Below are 23,162 nucleotides of genomic sequence, written 5' to 3'. Positions count from 1 at the left end.
GATTACAGGGGATCCTCTGTTTACGATGGAGTTCCGTTCCAATGGTCGCAACGTAACCCTAATTTGTATTTAAGTTTGAACCTACTCTAACACAGAAAAGTCATAACTAGAAAAATTCCAGAGGAAATTTTGAATGGGCCTACTAATTGCATTTTCAAATTAGGCCTCAACAAAACTAAAGGTCTTACAATGGTCCTATTTTGAACGACTCTTGCTAAAATACTCACAGTTAGTATGCTAACGTGACAAGATAGCATCCTAAGTACAGAAAACACAATTATTCTTATCGATAAGAATTTAACTTTGTGTCCTGTGTATTAAAGAGAAATAGCTCAAATGCTAACATGCTAAACGTTGTTATGCCAAGAAGTTTAGCAAGATTACATCCTGAGTGGAGAAAGTGCTGAGATACATGGATAAAGATTTAAAATGTGTCCCTGTCTTTGCATACTATTTGTATGCATCAACAGTTGTTATGCTAACATATAGCCAGTGTTGGGAAGAGTACCGTATTTTCACGACCATAAGGCGCACTTAAAAGTCTTGAATTTTCTCCAAAATGGACGGGGCGCCTTATTATGCCTTATGTGTGCACCGAAATCCAAAATCTGTAAATGTTGTTGTGTGACTTTAATGAGCGCTCCTCTTGACTGACTGGGAGCATTTCCTGCCGACACGCTTCTTATGTAGAGGAAGGCGGACGTGACTGAGGACAGCATGCGGACGTAAAGGGGTAAGAGTGCGCGTGACAGAGCAGGCTAAAGACACGTCCCCAGTAGGTATATAGTTCCGGTATGCACATCGACTTGGCAAAGGACCCCTTAAAATGGCACCTACGAAGAGACACGCTTACGAAGCACAGTTTAAACTGCAAGCTATTAGTTATGCGGAGGAACATGGGAATCGAGCAGCCGCAGTCGCGAGAAAATTCAAGATCAACGAATCCATGATTCGCAAGTGGAGGAAGCAGGAAAACAAGCTTTGCCAAGTCAAGAAGACAAAGCTGAGTTTCCGCGGAAAAAAAAGAAAAACAAAACGCGGAAACAAGGCGAGGTGGCTCCAGTTGGAAGACCAACTCAAGCAATGGATTAATGAGCAAAGAACAGCCGGGAGAAGCGTCTCTACAGTCACCATTCGACTGAGTGCAATAACTTGGAGCTTGCCATCATTCCGGGAGGCTTGACGAACCGCTGGACACCCGTGTAAACAGGGCGTTCAAAGTGAAGTTGTGAGGGGCGCGGGAGCCATGGTTGACAGACGGCGAACACAGCTTTACTAAGACTAGGAGGCAGCGCCGGACGAGTTACGCCACAATTTGTGAATGGATTGTGGATGCTTGGGCTAACGTGTCTGCTTGCACTGTTGTTCGAGCTTTCGTAAAAGCCGGCATCATTTCTGAGGAGCCGCACGGCAACGAGACTGACTCCGACAATGACGGGAGGGAACCCGGCGTGTTTGTTGGAGAACTTGCCCAGCTGTTCATTTCGGATACAGAAAATGAGGACTTTGATGGATTTGTGGATGAGGATTGATCAAAAAATAACGTGAGTACATTGTTAAATACTTCAATAAAGTACAACCGAACTCAGTTTTGCTGCCGCTGCCTTTTTAAAAACATTGTTTTAGCGTGCATGCATGCTACTGTATGTTTTAAGCTAGCGTATGGTTTACCATGCCTCTGCCCAATAATACGGTGCACCTTGTGTATGTGTTAAATACAGATATAGACCCCGAAATGGAGACTGCGCCTTCTAATACGGTGCACCTTATGGACGTGAAAATACGGTACTTTGGAAATGTAGTTACAATTAGAAGTTACACTGGGGGGGGGGGGGGGGGGGGGGGGAGCCCTAACAAGTACAAACATGTACATCAGTTGCACATGATTAAAACATGTTAAACTAACATATATTATTTGATTATTACTGAGGAAAAGAGGGTAATATTATGTCAGTTTACCACATTTCAATTACTGTATGTGTAACCAAAAAGTAATTACTTTTCTTAGTGCTATCATGCATCAAATATGGAAAGTCTTACATAAAAACCTACTGTACAATTAGCCATTCCTGTAATTTCAAATCAGTCAATGAAAAACAGAAAACTTCATTAACTATTATATAATGTATCTAATTACAGTTTTGCTGTATACTTTAGTTGTTGTACTTTCTTATGTTTAATAAGAGAAACAGTCGTGAAATAAGCTTTAAATTGAGCATGATGAAGCAACTCACCAGTGTACATGACTCCGTTAAGCTCTACTGACATGCTAATGCTGTTTGTCCCATTGGTAGTGAGGTTCATTGCAGAGTCCTGCCTGCCATCTGAAACACCAGCAACCAAATTGGAAAGCTGTATTAGCAAAAGCAATGCAGTCAGGCCAAAGTTAAAATTTATATGTATGTTCAGTGTTGACAGACAAAACCAAAAGTCAGCGAGTTGCACCAGTGACTCCCACTTACAACTCCGGGTATATATTTGTGGCCGCTTAACGTTTTTCCAAATTGACATGTAAAATCTATACCGAGATAGACATCTGCAGATATGAAACCAACAGCAAGGGGACCAAAGTGTGAGCTCGCAAAGGGAGGGAATCCCCCCCACGAGCACATGTGGTTGCATGTTTGTCTCCACGTTTGTTACTTCTAATACCTGCATAAGCTAAACAGGTCAACGTATAGGCCCACTATCTCACCTACAGGTGTTGAGGTTTGTGGTAACATGTCAAGTTTGTGTTTAGCCATTAGACACCAACTGAAACCAACCAAAGAGTATGTGGAAAGTATGTTACAAACTTATGAGGTAAAACAGCAAAAACCCCACAGCTCTAAGAAGAAAATAAATACTAATCTGTGCATTTTTCACTTGCTGCACAATTTTGGTACTTTCCCCCCTTTTTTTATTGTGACAATTTACTATTGTATCACTGTAGGAATTACATACAATTAGAAATATTGGGCTTTTTGATGAAACTTCAGGATGAACCTAAAATGCACTATAACCTTTATAGGTAAACTTCATCTGACCTTGTCTGAACTTCTAAATGCACATATCCAACTGTTAAGTGTTCACTACTTTTTGGACAACTTGCTGCTCTCTATCAAGGAGTTTTTTACATTTCCAAGAATTCCCATTTCTATGCCTTCCTGTGACTCCAGTCTCTCTGATCTTTGTTGCAACTGCAACTTGCTGATGACACTCCAAACTCAGTAGCCAGTTCCCTCTGAGAACATCCTTATTTAATTTTTTTTTTAACCAATTTTGATTGGACCAGGAAATGCATTGGTCGATCCATGGATAAAACACCTGTTGTGAATTTTGCTGTCCACCTACTTGTTACAAGATTTGTAAAAAGTATTAAAACGAACCGTTGGACTTGAGCAGTAAAAATTTTAGAAATAGAGAAGATTAACTTAAATTCACCTGTAAAGATTATAGTGCATTTTATGTTTACTGTAACCAAATACCTCTAACTGTATTTGTGCTTTGACTTTTGCAATTTTGATTACATGAGCATAGACACCGTAGGTTTTATCTCTCTCTATAAAACCAGAAGATATCATTAGATTTGTTTAGTTTGCTCAACCCAGAGGCACACTGGACTGTTTCCACTCGATGGCCTTCTGTGCCCAATACCTTGTTGGTTGATGCGGATGTTCATGGGTATCTGACCCGTCATGGCCAGCAAGTTGTGTTGTAGCGCTCTCTGCAGCAGTCGATGGTGCTCCTCTGCTGGCAGCGCCATTTTCTTCTCTGGTGGCTCTCCGGCCTCCAGTTTGTCCCTCAGCTGTTCCAAAGCCGCAACCTGTGCCGCCATCGCCGCCTGGGCCGCTGCCGCCTGCACGGCAGCAACTGACTGACCCCCTAGGGCTCCCACTGGCATGCGAGGCACACCAACTCCATGAAAGGGCTGCCCGCCCTCTTCTTCTGGTTGGATAGTAGGGATGAAAACATACAAAAACAATGACCTTAACACCATGTATCATGGGGGCCAGTAATAATGTATGTTTTCCTTCTCAGTGAAAGAAAACATGAAACTTTATATGACAACGTTATGACCACATTTGACCTCATCCAACTAAGATGACAGCATCTACATCACAAACAACCCAACAAAAGAGGAAAGGCCAGCACAAAAATACAGTATTAGGTTTGAAGATATAAAATACAGTTAAATAATGTAGTCTTTTATCTAATCATAACTATAATTGTGGTACATGCCAGAAAAACTAATTTGGTAAATAAGTAACAGATGGCAAGAAAAATTTAATATCCAGCAGCAGAATCAGTGACTAAAATGTCACACAGTATTGGTCGCACTAAGCCAATAAAAAAATATTCATTCACATCACCCCTTATGATGATGCTGCATAATCATGTTGCCGTGTTGTAAATATAGATATAGATGTTTTTGATTTGTGACAGCTCTTATTCAGTTGGCTGCTGAAAAACAAGTATTTTTCTATCTGTGGGATGAATAAAGACCTATTCTACTTCTTTTCCAACAACTCCCCCCCCCCATTTCTAAACATTTGTGCTTTGCCCTCACCTTTCTTGATCTTCTGGATGGGGGTGAGCGAGGCCCCATTGGTGCCTATGGTCAAACCCATGGTGGGCGTGGAGAGCTTTGGCGAAGACAGCATGGTGGGTGTTCCGTTTGGGGAGTAGGTGAAGAGGGAGCCACCGAAGCTCTGTCGTCTGCCTTCCCGGCGATTGCTGTCGATGGCGGCCTGGAGTTCGTTGGGGTTGCTCAGACCCCTCTTGTCACATTCATATGGGTACAGGTACTTCATGTATCTGATGGGAAACAAATCTATTTTAAAAAGGAGGCAAACACTGCGAATGGTTGGCGATCAGTCCAGGGTGTACCCCGCCTCTAGCCCAGAGTCAGCTGGGATAGGCTCCAGCACGCCCGTGACCCTAGTGATGAAAGGCGGCATGGAAAATGGATGAATGGATGAGGGCAGGCAAACAATCACTGCACTTAGCGAAGTGATTGTTACATTGTAATGTGCTTTTAATAGAAGACATCTGTGGTGAAGCTAATAGGCAGCAAGTGAGCAACCTGACATAATTACAAAAGTTAACGTTGAGCATATGCTAAAGGTGCCAAAGTGTACTCACACTTTGATTTCTTTTCCAGCAAGTTTCATTAACAAACCTGTGTAGCTTCTGTTTCCCCAAAGTTGGGTTGACATTGAGAAGAATTGGAACCTCCCCCAAAAATTTCAATATGTAAAATGATCTCTTGAGTTGAACCACAAGTGTAGTTTCAGTTCCTCATTCTATCAGTATGTTCAAAACAGGTGAAGTGTGGTCATCAGTGCGACTTTTAGCCTAAGAACAAAAAGTCCAGGCATTTTCCATAGTGCTTGTCCTCATTCGGATTGCAGGTGAGCCAGAGCCGGGGCATGCCACTGGTACTGGCCACCCGCCTCTTGCAAGGCACATACAGTGTTCCCCAACTACAGTATACCACAGTTCATTTGTTAGTGACCCCACTACATCGAGTTGTTTGCCCTGTTGCTGATGTATTTTTCAGCAGTTTATTGAACACTGGGGCAAAAAAAAGTTACATTTTTTTAGATGGCCTCTCCAAATCGCAGATTCTCACCTATTGCAGTTGGGTCTGGAACATATCCCCGACAATAAACAGAGCCGGACTACTTGGAGGAAACCCACGCAACGGGAGAACATGCAAACTTCACACAGGAGAACACCAAACCTCAGAGCTGTGAAGTAGATGCGCTAACCACTAGGCCACGCTTGCTTAAATCCATTACTTGCAATTGCTCATACAAGGACTAAATGGGAACATAAGGATGAGGACACATTGGTACGTCATTAAAAGATTGTGTGGACATAGTGTGTGCGTGTGTGTGTGTGATTACTGACTGTGTGCGGAGAGTGAAGGCTGCACTGGTGATTGAGGTAGGCAGATTGAGTCCCTTGGTGATCTCCCTCCACAGTTTCTTGTTGATGACCTCCACCAGGCCGCCCTTTTCCGTCACCAGCCTGTAGAGCATGTACAGATCCAGGACCTGCTTGGCCATGATGGGAATACGATTCACAGGGGTTCCTGAAACAAAACCTCTTCTGTCAGTATGCGTCTTACAACGAGAGCTTAAATCGCATTCAACTTAATTATCAAACAAACTTCATTTTTCGGAATGGTATTGCCACTTATCAAAACCTCAACCAATACGGGTGAGCACACTGGGAAATGACCTGCAGAGGGCGCACTGAGCTTCTCAGATCAGGCTCAGCAGACCCACTTAGTGTGATTGTGACAACTTGTTGTAGTGGCATTTTTCTTGTTGTAAACACACACCTTTTGTCTACCATATTTAGTTGTTGGCTCCTGATATATATCAGCCATGAACTATCAAACTGTCACACTAAGTAGGTCTGGTAATGATGAAAGGGACATTCATCTGTAATGAACCCTTGAGCTTTTCTGCTGCCAAACTGGTCAAACACATTTTTTGCTTGTGTGTGTGTGTGTGTGTGTGTGTGTGTGTGGGTGTGTGTCTGTCTGTCTGTTCATCTGCCGTAGGATGTTAAAGGTAAATTGATCCCTTCCCAGGCTTTGATGTCTATATTGCGAGCACATCCTGGGAGCCAGGCTATATGACCAACAGCAATCCTATCTGAATTGAATAAAGACCCCACCCAGCTGAGTGAAAGATGAGGACACGGCTCTGGGTCGGCCCTACTTGAGGGTTCATCCTCCTGTATCCCACAATAAAGAGTGTGAGTCTTGAGTCTGACACTGCAGGCTGCACATAGTGTGAGGAGATCGTATGCGTTACAAGATAAGAATCTGTTACAGAGCTGCAATAGTGGTAACAACAGTGATTACCTAAAGTAACCAAATAAAATTAAAAAGCAACATTACAAATAAGTTGCTGTTCTTCCAAAAGTGGTAAAATTAATCAAATTACAAATGACTAATTAACCTTTTACCTAAAAAATTATTTCACTTCACTAAACAATGTTATTTCACCATTTATTCACACGATTGCATTTGTTGCAAATTGATGCAACATTTTCCAGTTTTATTTGACAAAATTCAGATTGTGTGTAAAATACATAAAACCTGACTTGTGACTAAGTGATTTAATTATTGTGGCATATAATCATTATGATGACACATTTCATAGTTTTATTTTTCTATAATATTTGTATTATTTCCATTATTGTTCTTTGAGGAGTAGTGAGTTATGTGGGGTCCATTTTGAACATTGACTTAAATTACAGTGATTGTTCCTCATCATACTGCTTACCTCTTTTCTGCATGAAACTGAAGAGGTCATCCAGAAACTCTTTCCTCTTTGGGTCTCCATTTAGTTCATACAGCTGTGGAGTGAAAGAGGAGGAAGATGAGGTGTTTGCTTATACAACATACTAGTACTACAAAAAGGATCAGCAGACAGGTGCACAGACATTTTTGGGGACAGGTGCTCAAACCCTAAAAAAAGGGCTCCCATTGCCAAAATTATTCATACAATTAAGAAAAATTGATGGAAAAACATGGATTTTGTTTTGTTAACACAATCAACACGGTCAAAATACAACTACTAACAAAGAAGGTGACTATAAACAAATGTCAGATTTTTATAACATACAAAAATGAGACCAAGGAAAATCATTTTAAAACTCTTTTCCACTATTAGTTAACCTATGACCTCTATAACTCAATTGAAAAACCTCTACAACTCATTTGAAAAAAAGAATTGACAAATAAACAACGATGATGTGGCTGTGCAACTGTACACATCCTCTCATAAATGGGAATGTGTCAGTGTTCAGAATTAAGAAATCGCATTCAAACACGTTAAACTGGGGCCACAACACACCTGCCACCATTTAAAGTGCTTCTGATTAACCCCATATAAATTAAAGTGAGAGCATATGCACACTTCTCACAAGGACTCAAACAAATGCCCCTCAAATACCAAAACACGGGGTGGAATTGATGGCAGCGAGGGTAATTTTTATTTTTTTTAAATATTGAGGAATGAAGAAAAAAAAGGGCCAGCAGCAAAAAAAAATGTTTTCCATCCAGGGCAAAAGACCAGGAGCTTGAGCATCACCTGGTGGCTGTGCGTGCACATACCTGGTGATCGGCCACAACTGAAGAATTGCACGGATCACAATTACTATGACAACTTGTCAACATTTCTATAAAAAATAAATAAAAACAGTGAAAAAAAAACAAACAAGCTTTTATCTGAAAAACTACCAGTAGTCCGCATTCAGGTCATGCAAAGAGACACACATAGAGAAAAATGATTTGGGTCAGTCACTTGATGAGAACTTCATGCAGGGCCAGCTGCCGGCGGGGCCCAGAGTGCCAGAAAGTTCAGTGAAAGTTTGCAGTAAATGTGGGGCACCCACTTTGGGGAGTACAAGGAGCCTATTGAGCCTATGGCTGTTTTTCTGTTCCAGTTTAGCAGTGTACCCGTAAATGATCATAACATTTATATCGCATCAACAAGAGAGAGGAAACTCGAGGCTCAGGTTGACCCTCACATTGCATATGAGAGCAAACATCACAGGAAGACATTAACCTCTCCACGCACATCACACAACTCACCATTAGGCCTCAGAGCTGAAGTGATTATTGATTTTCCGACTGATGAAAAATTTATCTTTAATCAACTATTCTGGTGATCAATCAATCATTTTAAAGCAAATGGCCTACAATATACCCTCCTTCTAGCATCTTAAACTTCTATTTTTACTCTTATTTGTTTTATAAGACGAGTCTGATTTATTTTATATTTTAATTTGTTTGTGAAAGGTTTTGCGTTATAAACATCCATCCAACCATTTTCTATAGCGCGTATCCTTATTAGGGTTGCAGGTGTGCTGGGGCCTATCCCAGCTGAGTTCGGAGGAGAGGTGGGATACACTTGCAGGACACAAAGTATAGACAAACTCACATTCACACCTAAGGGCAATTTAGAGTCTTCAGTGAACCTAACATGAGATGTTTTTGGAATGTGGGAGGAAACCTGGAGCAAACCCGAGCAAGCATGGGGAGAACATGCAAACTCCATACAGGAAGGACAGAGCCTGGATATGAACCCATGATCTCTGAACTGTGAGGCAGACATGTTACCCAGTCGGCCCGTTATAGACATAATTTGATAACAACAGAACATTAGGAAACTTATCAGAGGATCACGTGTAATCATTGTTTTTCTGGGTTAATAATTGGCCCACCCTTTGTCAAAACTAGATTTAGCTGAAACACAATGTTTCACTTTCTGTGCATATTGGGCAATGCACAACCAGTGAATCACGAATGTGTTTCAAACATTTGCTAGAATATGAAATAAGACCATTAATTCCACATTAAACAACAGTCTTTATTTAGCAACTGTATTTAGTTTTAATCCTGTGACCTGTAATTGCCGCGTTACTAAGTCAGCAGTGAATTAACGTAAACGTGTCACTGACAGACAAAACTATAGAACATTATGTGGTTTGTTTTGAATGTTGGTGTGCTATGATTGATGCCAACTTTTATAGATGGGAGCGCAGTTATTTTGTGTGTGCTTGCCTATAGCTGCCACCGAGAGGAAATGAAAAGCTTGTACGGCTGAAGTTGTGTAGGATGTGACAGAAGTGCCCTCTAACCAGTAACAGACTGACCCTCATTGGGGCACTCAGCCCTCATTAGAAGACTTCAAGCTGCCATCAGATCTTATCGTGTGTGTATATGTGTGTGTGTGTGTGCGCGCGTGCATGCGTGTTTGTGCATGCAAAAGGGGGGTTGCTGGATTGAAGAGGCCTGAATGAGATGGGGTGGTGGTGGGGGATTCCTGCTAATGTACAGGGCTGCTGGAGACAAGGGGGAGTTTTAATTACAGGATGCATGCATTTTGTGAAGTGCCGCACCATAAATCTTGGAAATGACCCCCTTACGCCCTTCCCCCACCTATTCTTTATTTGCTCTCCATCCATCCCTCTCTTTATCACACAAACAAATGTTTCCCAAGTGCCTGGTGGTTTTACTGTGGTATGAAGCCATGGATGTGTCGAGAAACATGCCCTCATTACTCAATGCAACTATTCAAGTAATTTATTAAAAACGAAAAAAAAATGATGCATGTTTCGTTACGATTAGAGTGGAGTATGTAATGAGGCTTTTTAACTGGCTGCGAGAGGTACACCTGCACAATCGGAACAAATATGAATATAAGAGTTGCATCAGAAAATTCATTTTAAAATATAATGATGCTCAGTTTTGATTGACAGTAAGATATTAATAGAATAACGTTCCTGTTGTTCAGTACGTCCAGTGCTACACCACTGCAAACTAAACCACAACAATGAGCAAATTGTTAAGGCCAGTAATTGAGCATTAATTTGATCATTTATCTTTGGATCTCATTAGATTGTACAAGAGGTTGTGGCCAGTCAGGGTATAAGGACAAAGGTTTACCGGCACATTGGAGGAGTTTGTCCTCTATAGTTTAGTGTGTGAAATGCATAGTATCCCTTTGGCGATTTCGTATCCAGTTTCAAGTCCCATTCAGTATTCACTGTTAACACAGATATGGACGTGCATCCTTCTTTGTGTTAGACTGCATGCAACAATAACAGAATGCTGCACCAATTAGGGGGGAAGGGAGCTGAATCCATGTCTGTGTATATGGGACAACCGCAGCAGTGAAGGAGTTCATTCAGAATGCGGGATGGTTTTGACACACCTCCATTAGCGAAAATGCCTGATGAATCAGTTCACACTCAGTTGCCATTTTGCCACCAATGATTGGTTGTGTGTTAGCAAACAAGGAGCATTTGTAAGCTGAGTGAGCTACAGTGATGTTGGTGCATTTTCCATGTAGATGAGGCAACTAAAATATAAATAAGCACAGATTATGCTCATATGACTGTAGCTCTGAAAGTAATACAATTGAGGTAATAGTTCCTTGTTTTGTCAGACTCTTAACTCTTGAAAATCAGTGAATCGTAATGAATCAGTTGCATTGATTTATGGCAAGTAAAAGCATTTGTAGCTCCAGTATAGATGAACATTTGACAAACTTTCCTTAATCGACCATTAGGAAATAGAATAAACATTTTGAAAAAATATTTTATATTATAAGTATTAGTATAACTTAGTGGAAGTAACTCTCATCTTCATGTAGTTCTTCAGGCCGCAGATGAGTTGAGACTTACTCGACCATGCGTCTGCCGTTTGCAGTGACGAAGTGCACTCCATTTTTTCTTGAATTACTTTAAGAGTAAAATAACCAATTCCCCACAACCAACTTTAATAAGGATCAATTTGTCCACTAATTAATTATTATGGCCATCACTAAAATAACTGGTGGTGAGTTGGAGTCTTCAATTGTGACTAAATACTGCAGACATACAAATGAACCCAAATGGGACACCTTGTTGACCAAATATTCCCATTCAACTGTCACTTCAATGTCACTCTCCACTTTTAGCTTCTCTAAACACTAAACTACTCATTTAAACTGCCCGCCTGACATTATTTATTTATCCAGTTCTATGGTCTGTTAATTTATATCCTGTTTAACTTCCTTTTTGTCTGTTTCTCCTTTTCTTTTCCATTTCCAATGCTATCAGATGATATCGTTTTATGTTTCATTCTCTCCGGTTCAGTGTTTATAATACTGATAATGCACATTAGAGCTCCCCTGCCACCACCTACACCCCCCCCACACACCTTATATGGCAGAGCTGGGTGTGGTTGGTGTAGGATTACTGTATGGTTTTCATGTTTCTAATGCGTGAGAAGGGGCTGGGGCCCCTCCTGGATTAAAGCTCTGCTATTCAGATAAACAAGGAGAAACTAGAAAAACGACAATAAACCGGGCCAACTTGTATTGCTTGGAATCAGTTCACGTGCTTAAAAGCAGTTACCGTAAATGTTACAAAACCATGAAACACAGTGTCACAGAAAATGGAACACTCATTTTGTCTTATTCGCCAGAAAGAATTTTTTTTTGTTACATTGGCTTGTATCAGACACACATCTTGGCATTGGTGACATGCATTGGTAGCATTTACCACTTCACAGCCACAGAAAAAGTATAATCTTGTATAAAACAGGCTGATCAGTTCCCACGCTGGCTGTATATGTAGCAACAACTGCCCTTCTGCTGATACTTTATGAGGCCTCAAACACAGAAATCAAAGTGGTTTATGATGAAAATAATCAGTAACTACAGAGTAGCCTGTTGCTGCAGATTTGCCGTCATTAACATGTTGGTGGAAAGTAAAGGCCTCTTTAAACTCCCGCGGCCGACAACGCCCGCATTTCATCACCTGACCGACGAATTACCCCGCGCAGCACCTCTGCGTAGCTTGCCGCGCACCCGACAAAAATAGTTGCTGCGCGTTGAACGCCGCGGAGATCATCTCTCGTGATTGGTCCGTTTAAGTCACATGCTGTGATGACGTACCAGGGTGCCCATTGATTCTACATACCATCTACGTCGCCGCCTTCTTTTGCAGCATAATGAAACCTGTCATCTGGTCATCTAGGTACATTTGTTCTGTTGCGGTCACCATTATTGTTGCTTTGTTCCTTGTTACTGAAAGGAAAGTAAAAACAGCTACCGGAAATGGCAAAAAAAAATGGAGAGGAAACTCCATCCTGTGGTGTCCTATCCAATACCAGCCGTAGCGACACCCCCGACTTGGAGGAGAACTGCAGCACACTTTCAAAAAAACGCGCGTGGGTTGCGCTCGAGTTTAAAGGCAAATTACGCATGGGACAACCGCAGTGACATCAGCGCGGTCGCCGTCCGCGCAAGTATAAAGAAGCCTTAATACTGTTTGGGCAGGGGATTTATTTCAGTGCAGGGGGAGGGTTGACTCCACTGTTAATGCAAATGGAGGTTAGTAAGCCAGCGGCACACAAGTGTCACATAGCACATAATAAGGGCTTTGCAACTAAAAACCAGAACCCAGAGGAGAGTGGAGTACGTCTACAACTCAACAAGCTAACTATCGGGAGTGAATGGATTATCATTCATGCATTCCGTTTAATGTAATCTTTTCTTACAAAATAAAAATATGAGCGTCAAAAGCATATACTGTACTAAGAACATACATCCTTTGTGACACAATGAAGCAGAGCATGACAACAACCTAAGCATAACTCAAAATCAAACAATGGATTGACCAGTACACGATGGAAGTTTTTCGATTGGCCTAAATGGAGCCCAGATTTGAATCAGTTTCAAGATCTATGGAGTTACCAGAACACGTTGAACGTGTTTAGAGCACTTTTGCTTAAAGTTAAATAGCAATGTGACAAGCTCAACCCCCTTTCCAAACACCTTTAATGCTGTAATAAAATCATGCTTCAGAATACTTATCATGCTTTAAATGCTTGAGCACCATATAAAAATTGTTTTTCCCTCTATAAATGATTTGAATGTTTAACTGATTTTTTTCCCCACCTTGATAGATTTCCACCCAAAAAAATAATTTTACATAAGCAGTTGATGTTTTATATTCATAGTAGGATATGACAAAGACTGATGAAAGTCATTGTAAAACATCATTGCCTTCTAGACATCTAGTCACTTGATGCTCTTGCAATGAGTCAAGTTATTAAGTTGCGTGATTACTGGTAACAAGCACACCTGATGTGATTTGCATATGCGTAAAGAAAGTCTATATATACTGTGTCTTGTGCAAAACAGAAACCAGATTTCTTTTTTAAATTATTTTTTTTTAATAAATGTTGCAGAACGAGTTACTCCATTTGTTCATCAAAGTCTGTTCATGTATCCCGCCCTCCCCCACAGGGGAAGAAGCATGAATTTTACCTTATAAACTATTTAATAGGAAACCATACTCAACCGGAATGAGGAGGAATGGATTTGTGGAAAAGAAAAGCTCAATAAGTAAACTTAGCTAGTACTAAGTGACTCATAAAGGTGGGGGAAGGGGTATTGTAGCTGAAAGGGGTCCAGGTCGGGGAGTTGATACAGCTCTTGAACACATGATCAGCCATTTTCAAACAGTGCATTGTATCAACTCACAGCCCTTTTATGGATGCCCTTAATCTCCCCAAAACAAATGGATGAATATTCTTTGATCCAAAGAACATACTTTACACAGTATAGTCTGTATCAAAGACCCATTTATGAGGCACAGTAAAACACTACTAAGCATGTTTCACATTGTTGAGTTCAATAACAACAGATTGTTGCTGTAGCAGTGGAAGACTTCTGTATGCGGGAGAGTTTTATATGAAATACACTAACTCAATTACAGTATAGCCGTGTTACCAATGCTACAATATGATTATGAATGAAGGGAACCATTAGATCCTTCTAGGAAGCCCGGAGAGTTTGTAAACATGTAGATATGTACGTGAATTTGAGAGTTTTAATGAAAGAAGACCCTTCAGTGACCTTTTAGTACTGCATTTGCAGAGAGAGAACGCTATGCGACGCTGCAATTAACAATCTGGCTGTACTTATAACAAAGAGCCAAGTCAGCGGGACCAAGTTTTAAATGAGGGTTCGCTAATGGATCACACTACAGCCCTAAAAGGTGCGTGGGGCAATTCATATTGGCCAACTTTATCTTTTTATCTAATTACTTGGAGCACTGTACAATCTGTGTGCACACATTCTGAAATGGCCGGAAAAGAGCTAGTAGTCACAATGTAACAATAAAGCATATGAAGGTTGTATACAACTCATAGAAGTAATATTTGGTATATATAAAACATACATTTTCCAACTCACATTTCAGGAAATAACTACAGAGATGAGTGATGAAATGTATCAAATATTCTCAATAGACTGATACTATGTAATAACCCCACAAACCATAGACACATTGAGTATGCTGCAATAGAGTCTTGAAAAGCACAAAAGCAGTCTGTCAAGGCAACATTTCCAGCTTGTAGTAGATCACTGCTTGAATCCTGTGTGAACAACACCTACTGAATTGTACTTCAAATCAAACAGAGGAAACAAGCTCCTCTCCTTCTCAGTCTGATATTACATTGTTTCCATATGGAGTTGAATTCAGCTGGAAACTGTGGACTGACAACAGCGTGACAGAAACATCTCGTCCGTGTGTCCATAAGCTGACATCGATAATGATTCCATCTATGTCCGCTCTCCACAACGTCCCATACTCCCCTCCCCCTCGAGCACACAATTAACAGCAACAATAGATCTGTTTGACTGCAGTTGCATTCAACATTGTTTTATTGACACGCATCATAATCCACAGTGACCAGCCGACCTCAGAAAATTCAAACGCATCGACTCAGTGTGAGGAGCTGAGCCGCCAGTCGAAGACAAAGACGAGCACTGTGACAGACCGATCTGATGTAGCTCGGTCTGTGAAAAATCGCTCTTCGCGGAAAGAAATGATTGATGTGTAGCTGTTAAAGAAACCAAATATTTACGTCTCGAACATTTTTCACCAAGTACCACCAAAAAAAATCCTTAGCTCTCCAAGTACCACCATAATGACTAACATTAAAATAGAGTAGTGTAGTAGGCCTAAGTGTTCATCAAAAACAAGGCAGAGATTTTAGTACTAAAAATGTTATGTAATATTGTGTCATCCCCTGAGAATAATTTGTTTCTCCCTTCAGTTTCTTGACATACAGTGCCATGAAAAAGTATTGGCCACCTTCTCAAATGCTGATATTTTTGCACAGTTTCCACACTTCAACATTTAAGATCATCAAACAAATGTGAATATCAGACAAATATAACCCAAGAGAACTTAAAATTCTGTTTTTAAAAGGTGGTTTCATTTATCAAGTAAAAAAAAAAACTATTCAAAGTTAGCTGGCCCTGTGTGAAAAACTAATTACTCCCCTTGTTAAATCATGAATTAATTGTGACTAATCACAGTTTTTGGTTAATTCTGGTTTTTGGTTTACTGATCACACCCAAGCCCGACTACCTCCAGACCTGTTCAACCAAGAAATCACTTAAACAGACTCTTCCATCCATTCATCCATTATCTGTACCACTTATCCTAACTAGGGTCGCGGTCGCGCTGGAGCCTATCCCAGCTATCTTCGGGCGAGAGGCGGTGTAGATTCCCAACTGGTCGCCAGCCAATCGGAGGGCACATATAAATAAACAACCATTCACACTCACATTCATCCTACGGGCAATTTAGTACTTTTCAGTTCAATTCAGTACTTTTAGTGTACATTTACACAACAAAGTATTAAGTAAAACAGAAACTTAAGTTTTTCTTTCGTGTTTTTTTAATACAGTTGCCACCGCTGCCTGAAACCAGAGTCTTGAAGAGTCTTCAATCAACCTACCACTCATGTTTTTGGGATGTGGGAGGAAACCGTAGAAAACCCACGCAGGCGGGGCCGGGATTTGAACCCCGATTTGAACTGTGAGGCAGATGTGCTAACCAGTCATCCACTGTTTCACCTAAACAGAATCTGTCCCGACAAAATCAAGTCTGACAAAAGATCTAAAGAAAAAAGACGATCCAAAGAAATTCCAGTCGAGAAATAAAGTAGTTCACATCTATCAGTCTGGAAAGGGTTACAAAGCCATTTCTAAAGCTTTAGAATTCAAGCGAACCATAGGGAGGGCAACATCCTCACATGGAGAAAACATGGAACAGTGGTGAACCTTCCCAGGAGTGGCCAGCCTACAAAGATTACCCCAAGAGAACAGCAATGACTCATCCGGGAGGTCACGAAGGAACTCAGGACAACCTTTTAAGAACTGCAGGCCTCCCCTTGCCTCAGTTGATGTCAGTGTTTATCACACAACAATAAGGAAGAAACTGGGAAAAAATGGCATCTATGGCAGAGTTCCAAGGTGCAAACCACTGACGACCAAAAAGAAAAAAAAGGCTCATCTTTCTTTTGCAAAAAAACAGCTGAATGATTCCCGAGACTTTTGGGACAATATTACATGGACTGAAGGTGTGTGTCTCGTTACATCTGGCGTAAATATAGCACAGCATTCCACAAGAAGAACATCATACCAACAGTCAAACATGGTGGTGGTAGTGTGATGGTCATGGGCTGCTTCTCTCCTTCAGGACCTGGACAACTTGCTGTGATTGATGGAACCATGAATTCTGCTCTTTAACAGAAAATCCTCAAGGAGAATGTTCAGCCATCAGTTTGTGACCTCAAGCTGAAGCGCAAAACACACCGGCAAGTCAACTTTTGAATGGCTTTTAAAAAGGCTGTTCATGCTTGAAAACCCTCAATTTTTGCTTAGTTTCAAACAATTCTGCAAGGAAGAGCGGGCCAAAATATCTCCACAGAGATGTGACAGACTCATTGCCAGTTATAGAAAACGCTTGATTTCAGTTGCTGCTGCTGAGGATGGCCCAAGCAGTTATTAGGTTTAGGGCGGCATTACTTTTTCACACAGGGCCAGGTAACTTTGAATAGTTTTTTATTTTCCTTTTTAAATAAAATCACCATTTAAAAACAGCATTTTAAGTTAACTTGGGTTATATTTGATATTTACATTTGTTTGACGATCTTAAACATTTAAGTGGACAAACTATGCAAAAACATAAGAATTTGAGAAGGGGGTCAATATTTTTTCATGGCACTGTAGGGTGATAAGATACTGTATTGTCCTTCATTCTAATATGTTTGACTGTATTTTATTATATTTTTATTTAATTTAGTAATTGTTTCGACAACCACTTGAGGAAGCACCCGTACCACTAGTGGTACCCATACCACACTGAGAATCAATGCTGTAAAGGATTCAGAAGCACCTCACACTGAGTTGCTCCTGAATCCTTTTTTAGTGGAACCTTCAGTACTTATAGTGTACATTTGCAAAACAAAGGATTAAGTAAAACAGAAACTCGAGTTTTTCTTTTGTTTTTTTAATACAGTTGACAGCGCTGCCTGAAACAATCTGTAAAATTACTGTAAATGCTGTATGTGCAATATACATGCCATCCCACTCATTTAAAAGAGAACACTACTCACATGAGCATAATCTGTATGTCCTCCCAAGTCTATGTGTGTGGGTTGCAAAAACATGTGGAATTTGACGTATCTAAGTAATGAGTTGCAGTAGCAGTGCAGTAAATATACACTTTGCTGTAGAAGAGTCATTATCTTGAGAAGCCCAAACACAAAGACAGGCAAGTGGCCTGTATACTGTTTTGGTTGTGACATACTCATGTATGCCTAGACTGAATTCTTCAACACACATTTTCACAGACCACTGTTCTTATCATTTACAAATAAACTATTTGTGCCATTTAAAAAAAACCCAGAGACCCTTTTTAAGTGTTTCCGTTGTCAGGATCCAAAAGCCAAAACAACAGTTCCCCCCCCTCTCCCCATTTCAATTAAAAATGTCATTATGGCCCCTTGATGTGCTGACATGAGAAAATCAGTGGATGAAACAGGGGAGAAAGAGAATGTATTCCATGCTTCCATTCCACCACACTACCATCAGATAGCATGTCTTGTAGATTTGGATAAGAATCAGAAATAAACAGCGGCCAACTTTCCCAGACCCGCAACACCCAGACATTTTCTATCAGTGGGAAATCTCTTCTAACCACACTGCTGAAGACGAGCATCCCAATCATAGAGGCCAAAACTCAGGCAGGGCCAAACTGAACGGAGAAGCGGTTAGAACAGTCAAGCAACCCCGCAAGTCAACCCTTCAGTATAATCCTGCTGTCAATTATCCTTGAGAAGGATTATTCAAGTCAAGCTTGAATGAGAATGTACTACAGTATATAATCATTAAATGAGACTTCTTTAAAAAAAGTTATTTATTCACAGCTAGCGCAGAAGATGGAAAGCAGATGGTGGGAGAGAGGAATGAGGGTCACAGGGCACTGATGCAAACAAGATGAAGACATACATGGAGATATTTAATCTAACCTCGGAGAGCTGGAAAACTGAGGTTTTGGGTACAGTGTCACTCAAAGTGATAGATGAGCAGTGTGTTGAGTTTAATGGATGACAGCTGAGTCCTTTAAACCATATCTGGCCCACCCAGCCCGCATGCAGGCCTGATATGTACAGTATGTATGGGGCTCTTTAAAGACAGAGATGTTGTGGCCACCTCGCCTCGCCCGTCACTAACCAAGGTGGTGACTCTGCAATTTGCCCTCAAGCAACTCCTCAATTTGTCCTCCCCATGCAAAACCCTATGTACGATACTTAATTAAATGTGTCAAAGTTTTTTACCCACCTCATGCAATGATTTCAGTGACAAGACTTACACTTCTGACATCCACACGACCGTTACATCAGTCTTCTTTGTCCTTTCTACTCCACTCGCTAAAGACAAGCACAGAATTTCACAAACAACATACATACTAGATACGTCCGTCCATCCATTTTCCATAGTGCTTGCGTATACTCATTAGGGTCATGTGTGAGCTGGAGCCCATCCCAGCTGACTTTGCGCGAGAGCAGAGTAGACACCCTGGACTGGTTTGCCAGTCACTCGCAGAGCACATATACACAAACAACCATTGACACACCTATGGACGGACATTTTCCTTTTAATGTAGAAGGAAGCTGGAGAACCTAGAGAAAACCCACGCAAGCACTGGGAGAACATGCAAACTCCACACAGGAGGGCCAGAGCCAGGTTCTAACCAAGAACATCAGAACTGTGAGGCTGATGGGCTTAACGTTTGTACCCGCGCTGCTACTATCATATATATATTTGTATTTGTGGCTAAGTACAAAAACATGAAAAATATAATAAGATTATATATGCTGTGTTATGAAAGAGAAGTGTGTGCGCGTGTGTGTGTACACACCTCGCCTTGACAACAATGGATCTAACACCTAATGGTTCCTTAGTGACAATGAAGAGTTAGCTGTGCTTTTCATCCTGTTTGAGCTTTCATTGTGCAGCCATATTGAAAATACAATATATATTTTCTGCTCTCTAGTCCAGTGACATTTTGCACAAAGAGCCATTCTGACCTTGAAAATGCTTGGCGAAGAATCTTAATGTCTGACCCAGCACTTAATTGATTCTTTCAAGACAAAGCTTGCACCACACGCTACCTTTTCAGGGGCATCTGAAGGCAACATTGGAATTTCAAAGCTTTGGTTCAAATGAATGCCTTTATCTGGGTCATTGTATGAGAACATGCAACTTTTTTCTATTTGTCAGCTCTGTGCATTCAGCGACCATCTACTTCCAGGCTTGTATTATGAAAAAGTCAAAAGGCAAGAATGCAAGCAGCGCCCTTGTTGTTTGGCGAGAATATACGTCTCACACAATATAGTGGCAAAGACAATGGGGGATGTGGGGCATCTGTGATTCTTGCAGTTGCTCAAGAAATGGTCATTTCCTCATTTCCTGTGAGAGGGCTCGGGGGTTACTACCAGGGGTGGGAATCACAAGGAATTTCTCAAAATCTAAAGGATAAAAACAAACTTACAGCAACTAAAGAAAGAAGGAGCTGGACTCCTACTTATTCCAATCTTTGTTTACATTCCCACGTCACCCTTCCCTTCTCCTTAGTGAGCAGGAGCCAGTTTCCACTATTAGTTGATTGCACACTTCTTGACATGGTTCAAATACCATACAGTGCTTTTGTCAAAACGACATTGTGTTACACACTCTACTTGGCACAGCTTCAAAGCGCAACGCCAACTGGCTGTTGTTTTGTTGCTCCTCACCTACCCTCTTTTTTGTTTTGCCTCGCCGCCCCCCCGACTCCCTTCACACTGAACAGGAAGACCCTTACAGGTCCTCCCGTGCAACCGCTGCCTTTGTTTCGCAGCCTTTTGTTTTCACGGCACGGACAATAGCCATTAAGCCTTGTTTCCCTTTTGTTAAATCCGTATCACTGCACAGGGATGTGTAAGGGCAATTAAATGATAACTAGCATGCGCTTATTCATTCCAACCCCAGCAACTTACACGAGAAAAAAAAGGATGATGACCTTTTGAATGCATAGCAATTTTATATCACTGTATTTGCTATTTTGTCAAGTAATTAATACAAATTATTACTGTATTCATCTAGCCATCCATTTTCGCTTGTCCTCATTAGATTCGCCGGTGAGCTGGAGCCATCGCATCTCACCTTGGGCGAGAGACAGGGTACTCCCCCATTTGGTCGCCAGTAAATCGCAGTGCACATACATTATACGGAGTAGAAAAACAAGCCATCACACTGACATTCACACTTCTAATAATTTACAGTCTTTACTCCCTAAACCCACGCAAGCACTAGGAGAACATGCACAGTAAGGCTGGCACCAAGTATCGAACCCCGGACACAACTGACAACATTAACAATATCTTGTCTTTTAAATCATTGATCAATTGTCTGAGAATGTCAGCTTCAAATCTGTAGCATTGCTCTTTTAATCATTTTAATCAAATTATCGTGACAATTTATACGGTTGTATAAAATAAAAAACATTGTCATATGAATTCATACAAGACAGATTTCAAGGATCCTGTGAAAACTCGAGTGGAATACAAAGCCAACAAGGACTTATTGGACAGCTGTATCAGCAAAAAGCCGACAGGCAATCCCAATAAGTGTCGCTCCCACTTGGCTCTCATTCAAGCTATACTTCCTGTTGTCCCAGTCAACCCCATCCCCCTCTTCACAGTGCGTGCATGTGTGTGTGTGTGTGTGTGTGTGTGCGCGCAATTTAATGTTTAATGCCAAATGCCCTCCACTCACCCTGATCATGGTGAGTGCCATGAATTTTTAAAGACATCCCTTCTTTGCTGTCCATCTGGGCTCCATCTGCCCTGCTGCTGATGTTTAAGGCCCACACAGACTAACTTCAAAGGCCCCGCCTGGCCTCTGAACCTTTTTGGCCTGATGAGGATACTGCTTATTAAGGGGGCATGAACCATTTGTACAGGACCGAAGCTATTATAAAGCCATTCAAACAAAAGTTTTCCCAAAATTAACAAGAAAAAGTTTACACAAAACCCATTTGTCTCTGTCATAAAAATCACCTACTTGATTGAATTCCTGCATTGATAAAGAGGCCTTTACAGACTGAAAAACCCAGGACAAAGCTGAACAATGAAGGTGAACAAGCCAACATAAACAACATACATCTATACTAAAAAAAAAAAAAGAACAAGTTCGGATTTCAATCAGTTTTCCGCCCTTTGCATAAAACAAGCAAATGACATGACAATTATTTGTTTTTCTTGACAGAATTAAGAAGAAGAATGTACCGCTAACAAGATAAAATGCGTCGTCAAACTGGATGCATCAAAGAGAAAGATCGCAGCTCCTCTAGCTCTCTCACACTTTTTCCGATGTAGAATTTTACAGATGAGGCAAATCGACCATGGCGACATATTTGGATCTTGGAAGCATATATCTCGGGTTAAAAATTTCCATCATGTCGATAAGTCACTGCTTTTGCATTGTACAAATATGCACCATGTCTTTGGCAATGTTTAGCATGATAGACTGTGATTGTCTTCCACCAGGAAAACAATGTGAAAATGTTTCCGCTCATGTTGTCCGTTTCTTCGTGGCAATTCAAATCGCTAGTCACTTTTTTTTTGTGTGTAATATTCACTAGAGGGGTAGGAGAAGTGACTAAATATAGTGGTAAAGCCACTAATTTGGCAACACAGACTGTGCTTTTGTAAACTAGCCAGAGGTGGGTAGAGTAGCCAAATATTGTACTCAAGTAAGAGTACTGTTACTTGACAAAAATGTGACTCAAGTAAAAGTAAAATATAGTCCTCCCAAAAATTATTTAAGAGTAAAAAGTACACAGTGTAAAAATGGTGAAGGTACTCACCATTTACTCAGTACTTGAGTAGTTTTTACTACTCAAGTACTGAGTACCTTCTGATTTTTTTAATCAGAGCATGAACATCAATGAAATAAAAATAACAAAATAAAATGCGAATGTGCAAATTCTGATATTACTGTGTGTGTGTGTATACAGTGTGAGTGAGATTAGCACGTAGCCCAAGAGATCCATGTTTTACAGTTACTTGTGATAAAAGAGGGCTAATGTGGGCTAATATGCACATCCAAAACAACAAAAAAAACATCTGCAATTTACCACAAGGTGTTTTCTCACATTAGAAGTGGGCTAAAATATCAATATCCACGTTAGGGCAGACAGTGCCAGACAAATACTAGAATACATGAAAGCTGTTGTTTTTCTTCTTCTAAATGTAA

The 23,162-nt window shown here is 40.8% G+C and overlaps 1 protein-coding gene across 4 annotated transcripts in view; it reads right to left on the bottom strand.

The window, feature by feature from the left end:
* arid3a (AT-rich interactive domain 3A) overlaps positions 1–23,162 on the bottom strand; it is a 50,582-nt gene that overhangs the window by 5,367 nt on the left and 22,053 nt on the right. For 3 of the 4 annotated variants that reach the window (XM_061779412.1, XM_061779409.1, XM_061779410.1), the window contains 5 exons: positions 7,287–7,359; positions 5,896–6,079; positions 4,550–4,797; positions 3,637–3,927; positions 2,235–2,324 (listed from right to left, as the gene is read on the bottom strand). In XM_061779412.1, the coding sequence (XP_061635396.1) occupies positions 2,235–2,324; positions 3,637–3,927; positions 4,550–4,797; positions 5,896–6,079; positions 7,287–7,359 (886 nt within the window). The remainder of the gene's footprint in view (positions 1–2,234; positions 2,325–3,636; positions 3,928–4,549; positions 4,798–5,895; positions 6,080–7,286; positions 7,360–23,162) is intronic. The other variant, XM_061779411.1, reaches the window with a different exon arrangement.

This window comes from Phyllopteryx taeniolatus, chromosome 7, assembly GCF_024500385.1.
Source record: "Phyllopteryx taeniolatus isolate TA_2022b chromosome 7, UOR_Ptae_1.2, whole genome shotgun sequence".
NCBI classification, from domain to species: domain Eukaryota; kingdom Metazoa; phylum Chordata; class Actinopteri; order Syngnathiformes; family Syngnathidae; genus Phyllopteryx; species Phyllopteryx taeniolatus.
The sequence above is the reverse complement of the archived record's forward strand: the minus strand, read 5'-3'. Positions and strand labels throughout refer to the sequence as shown.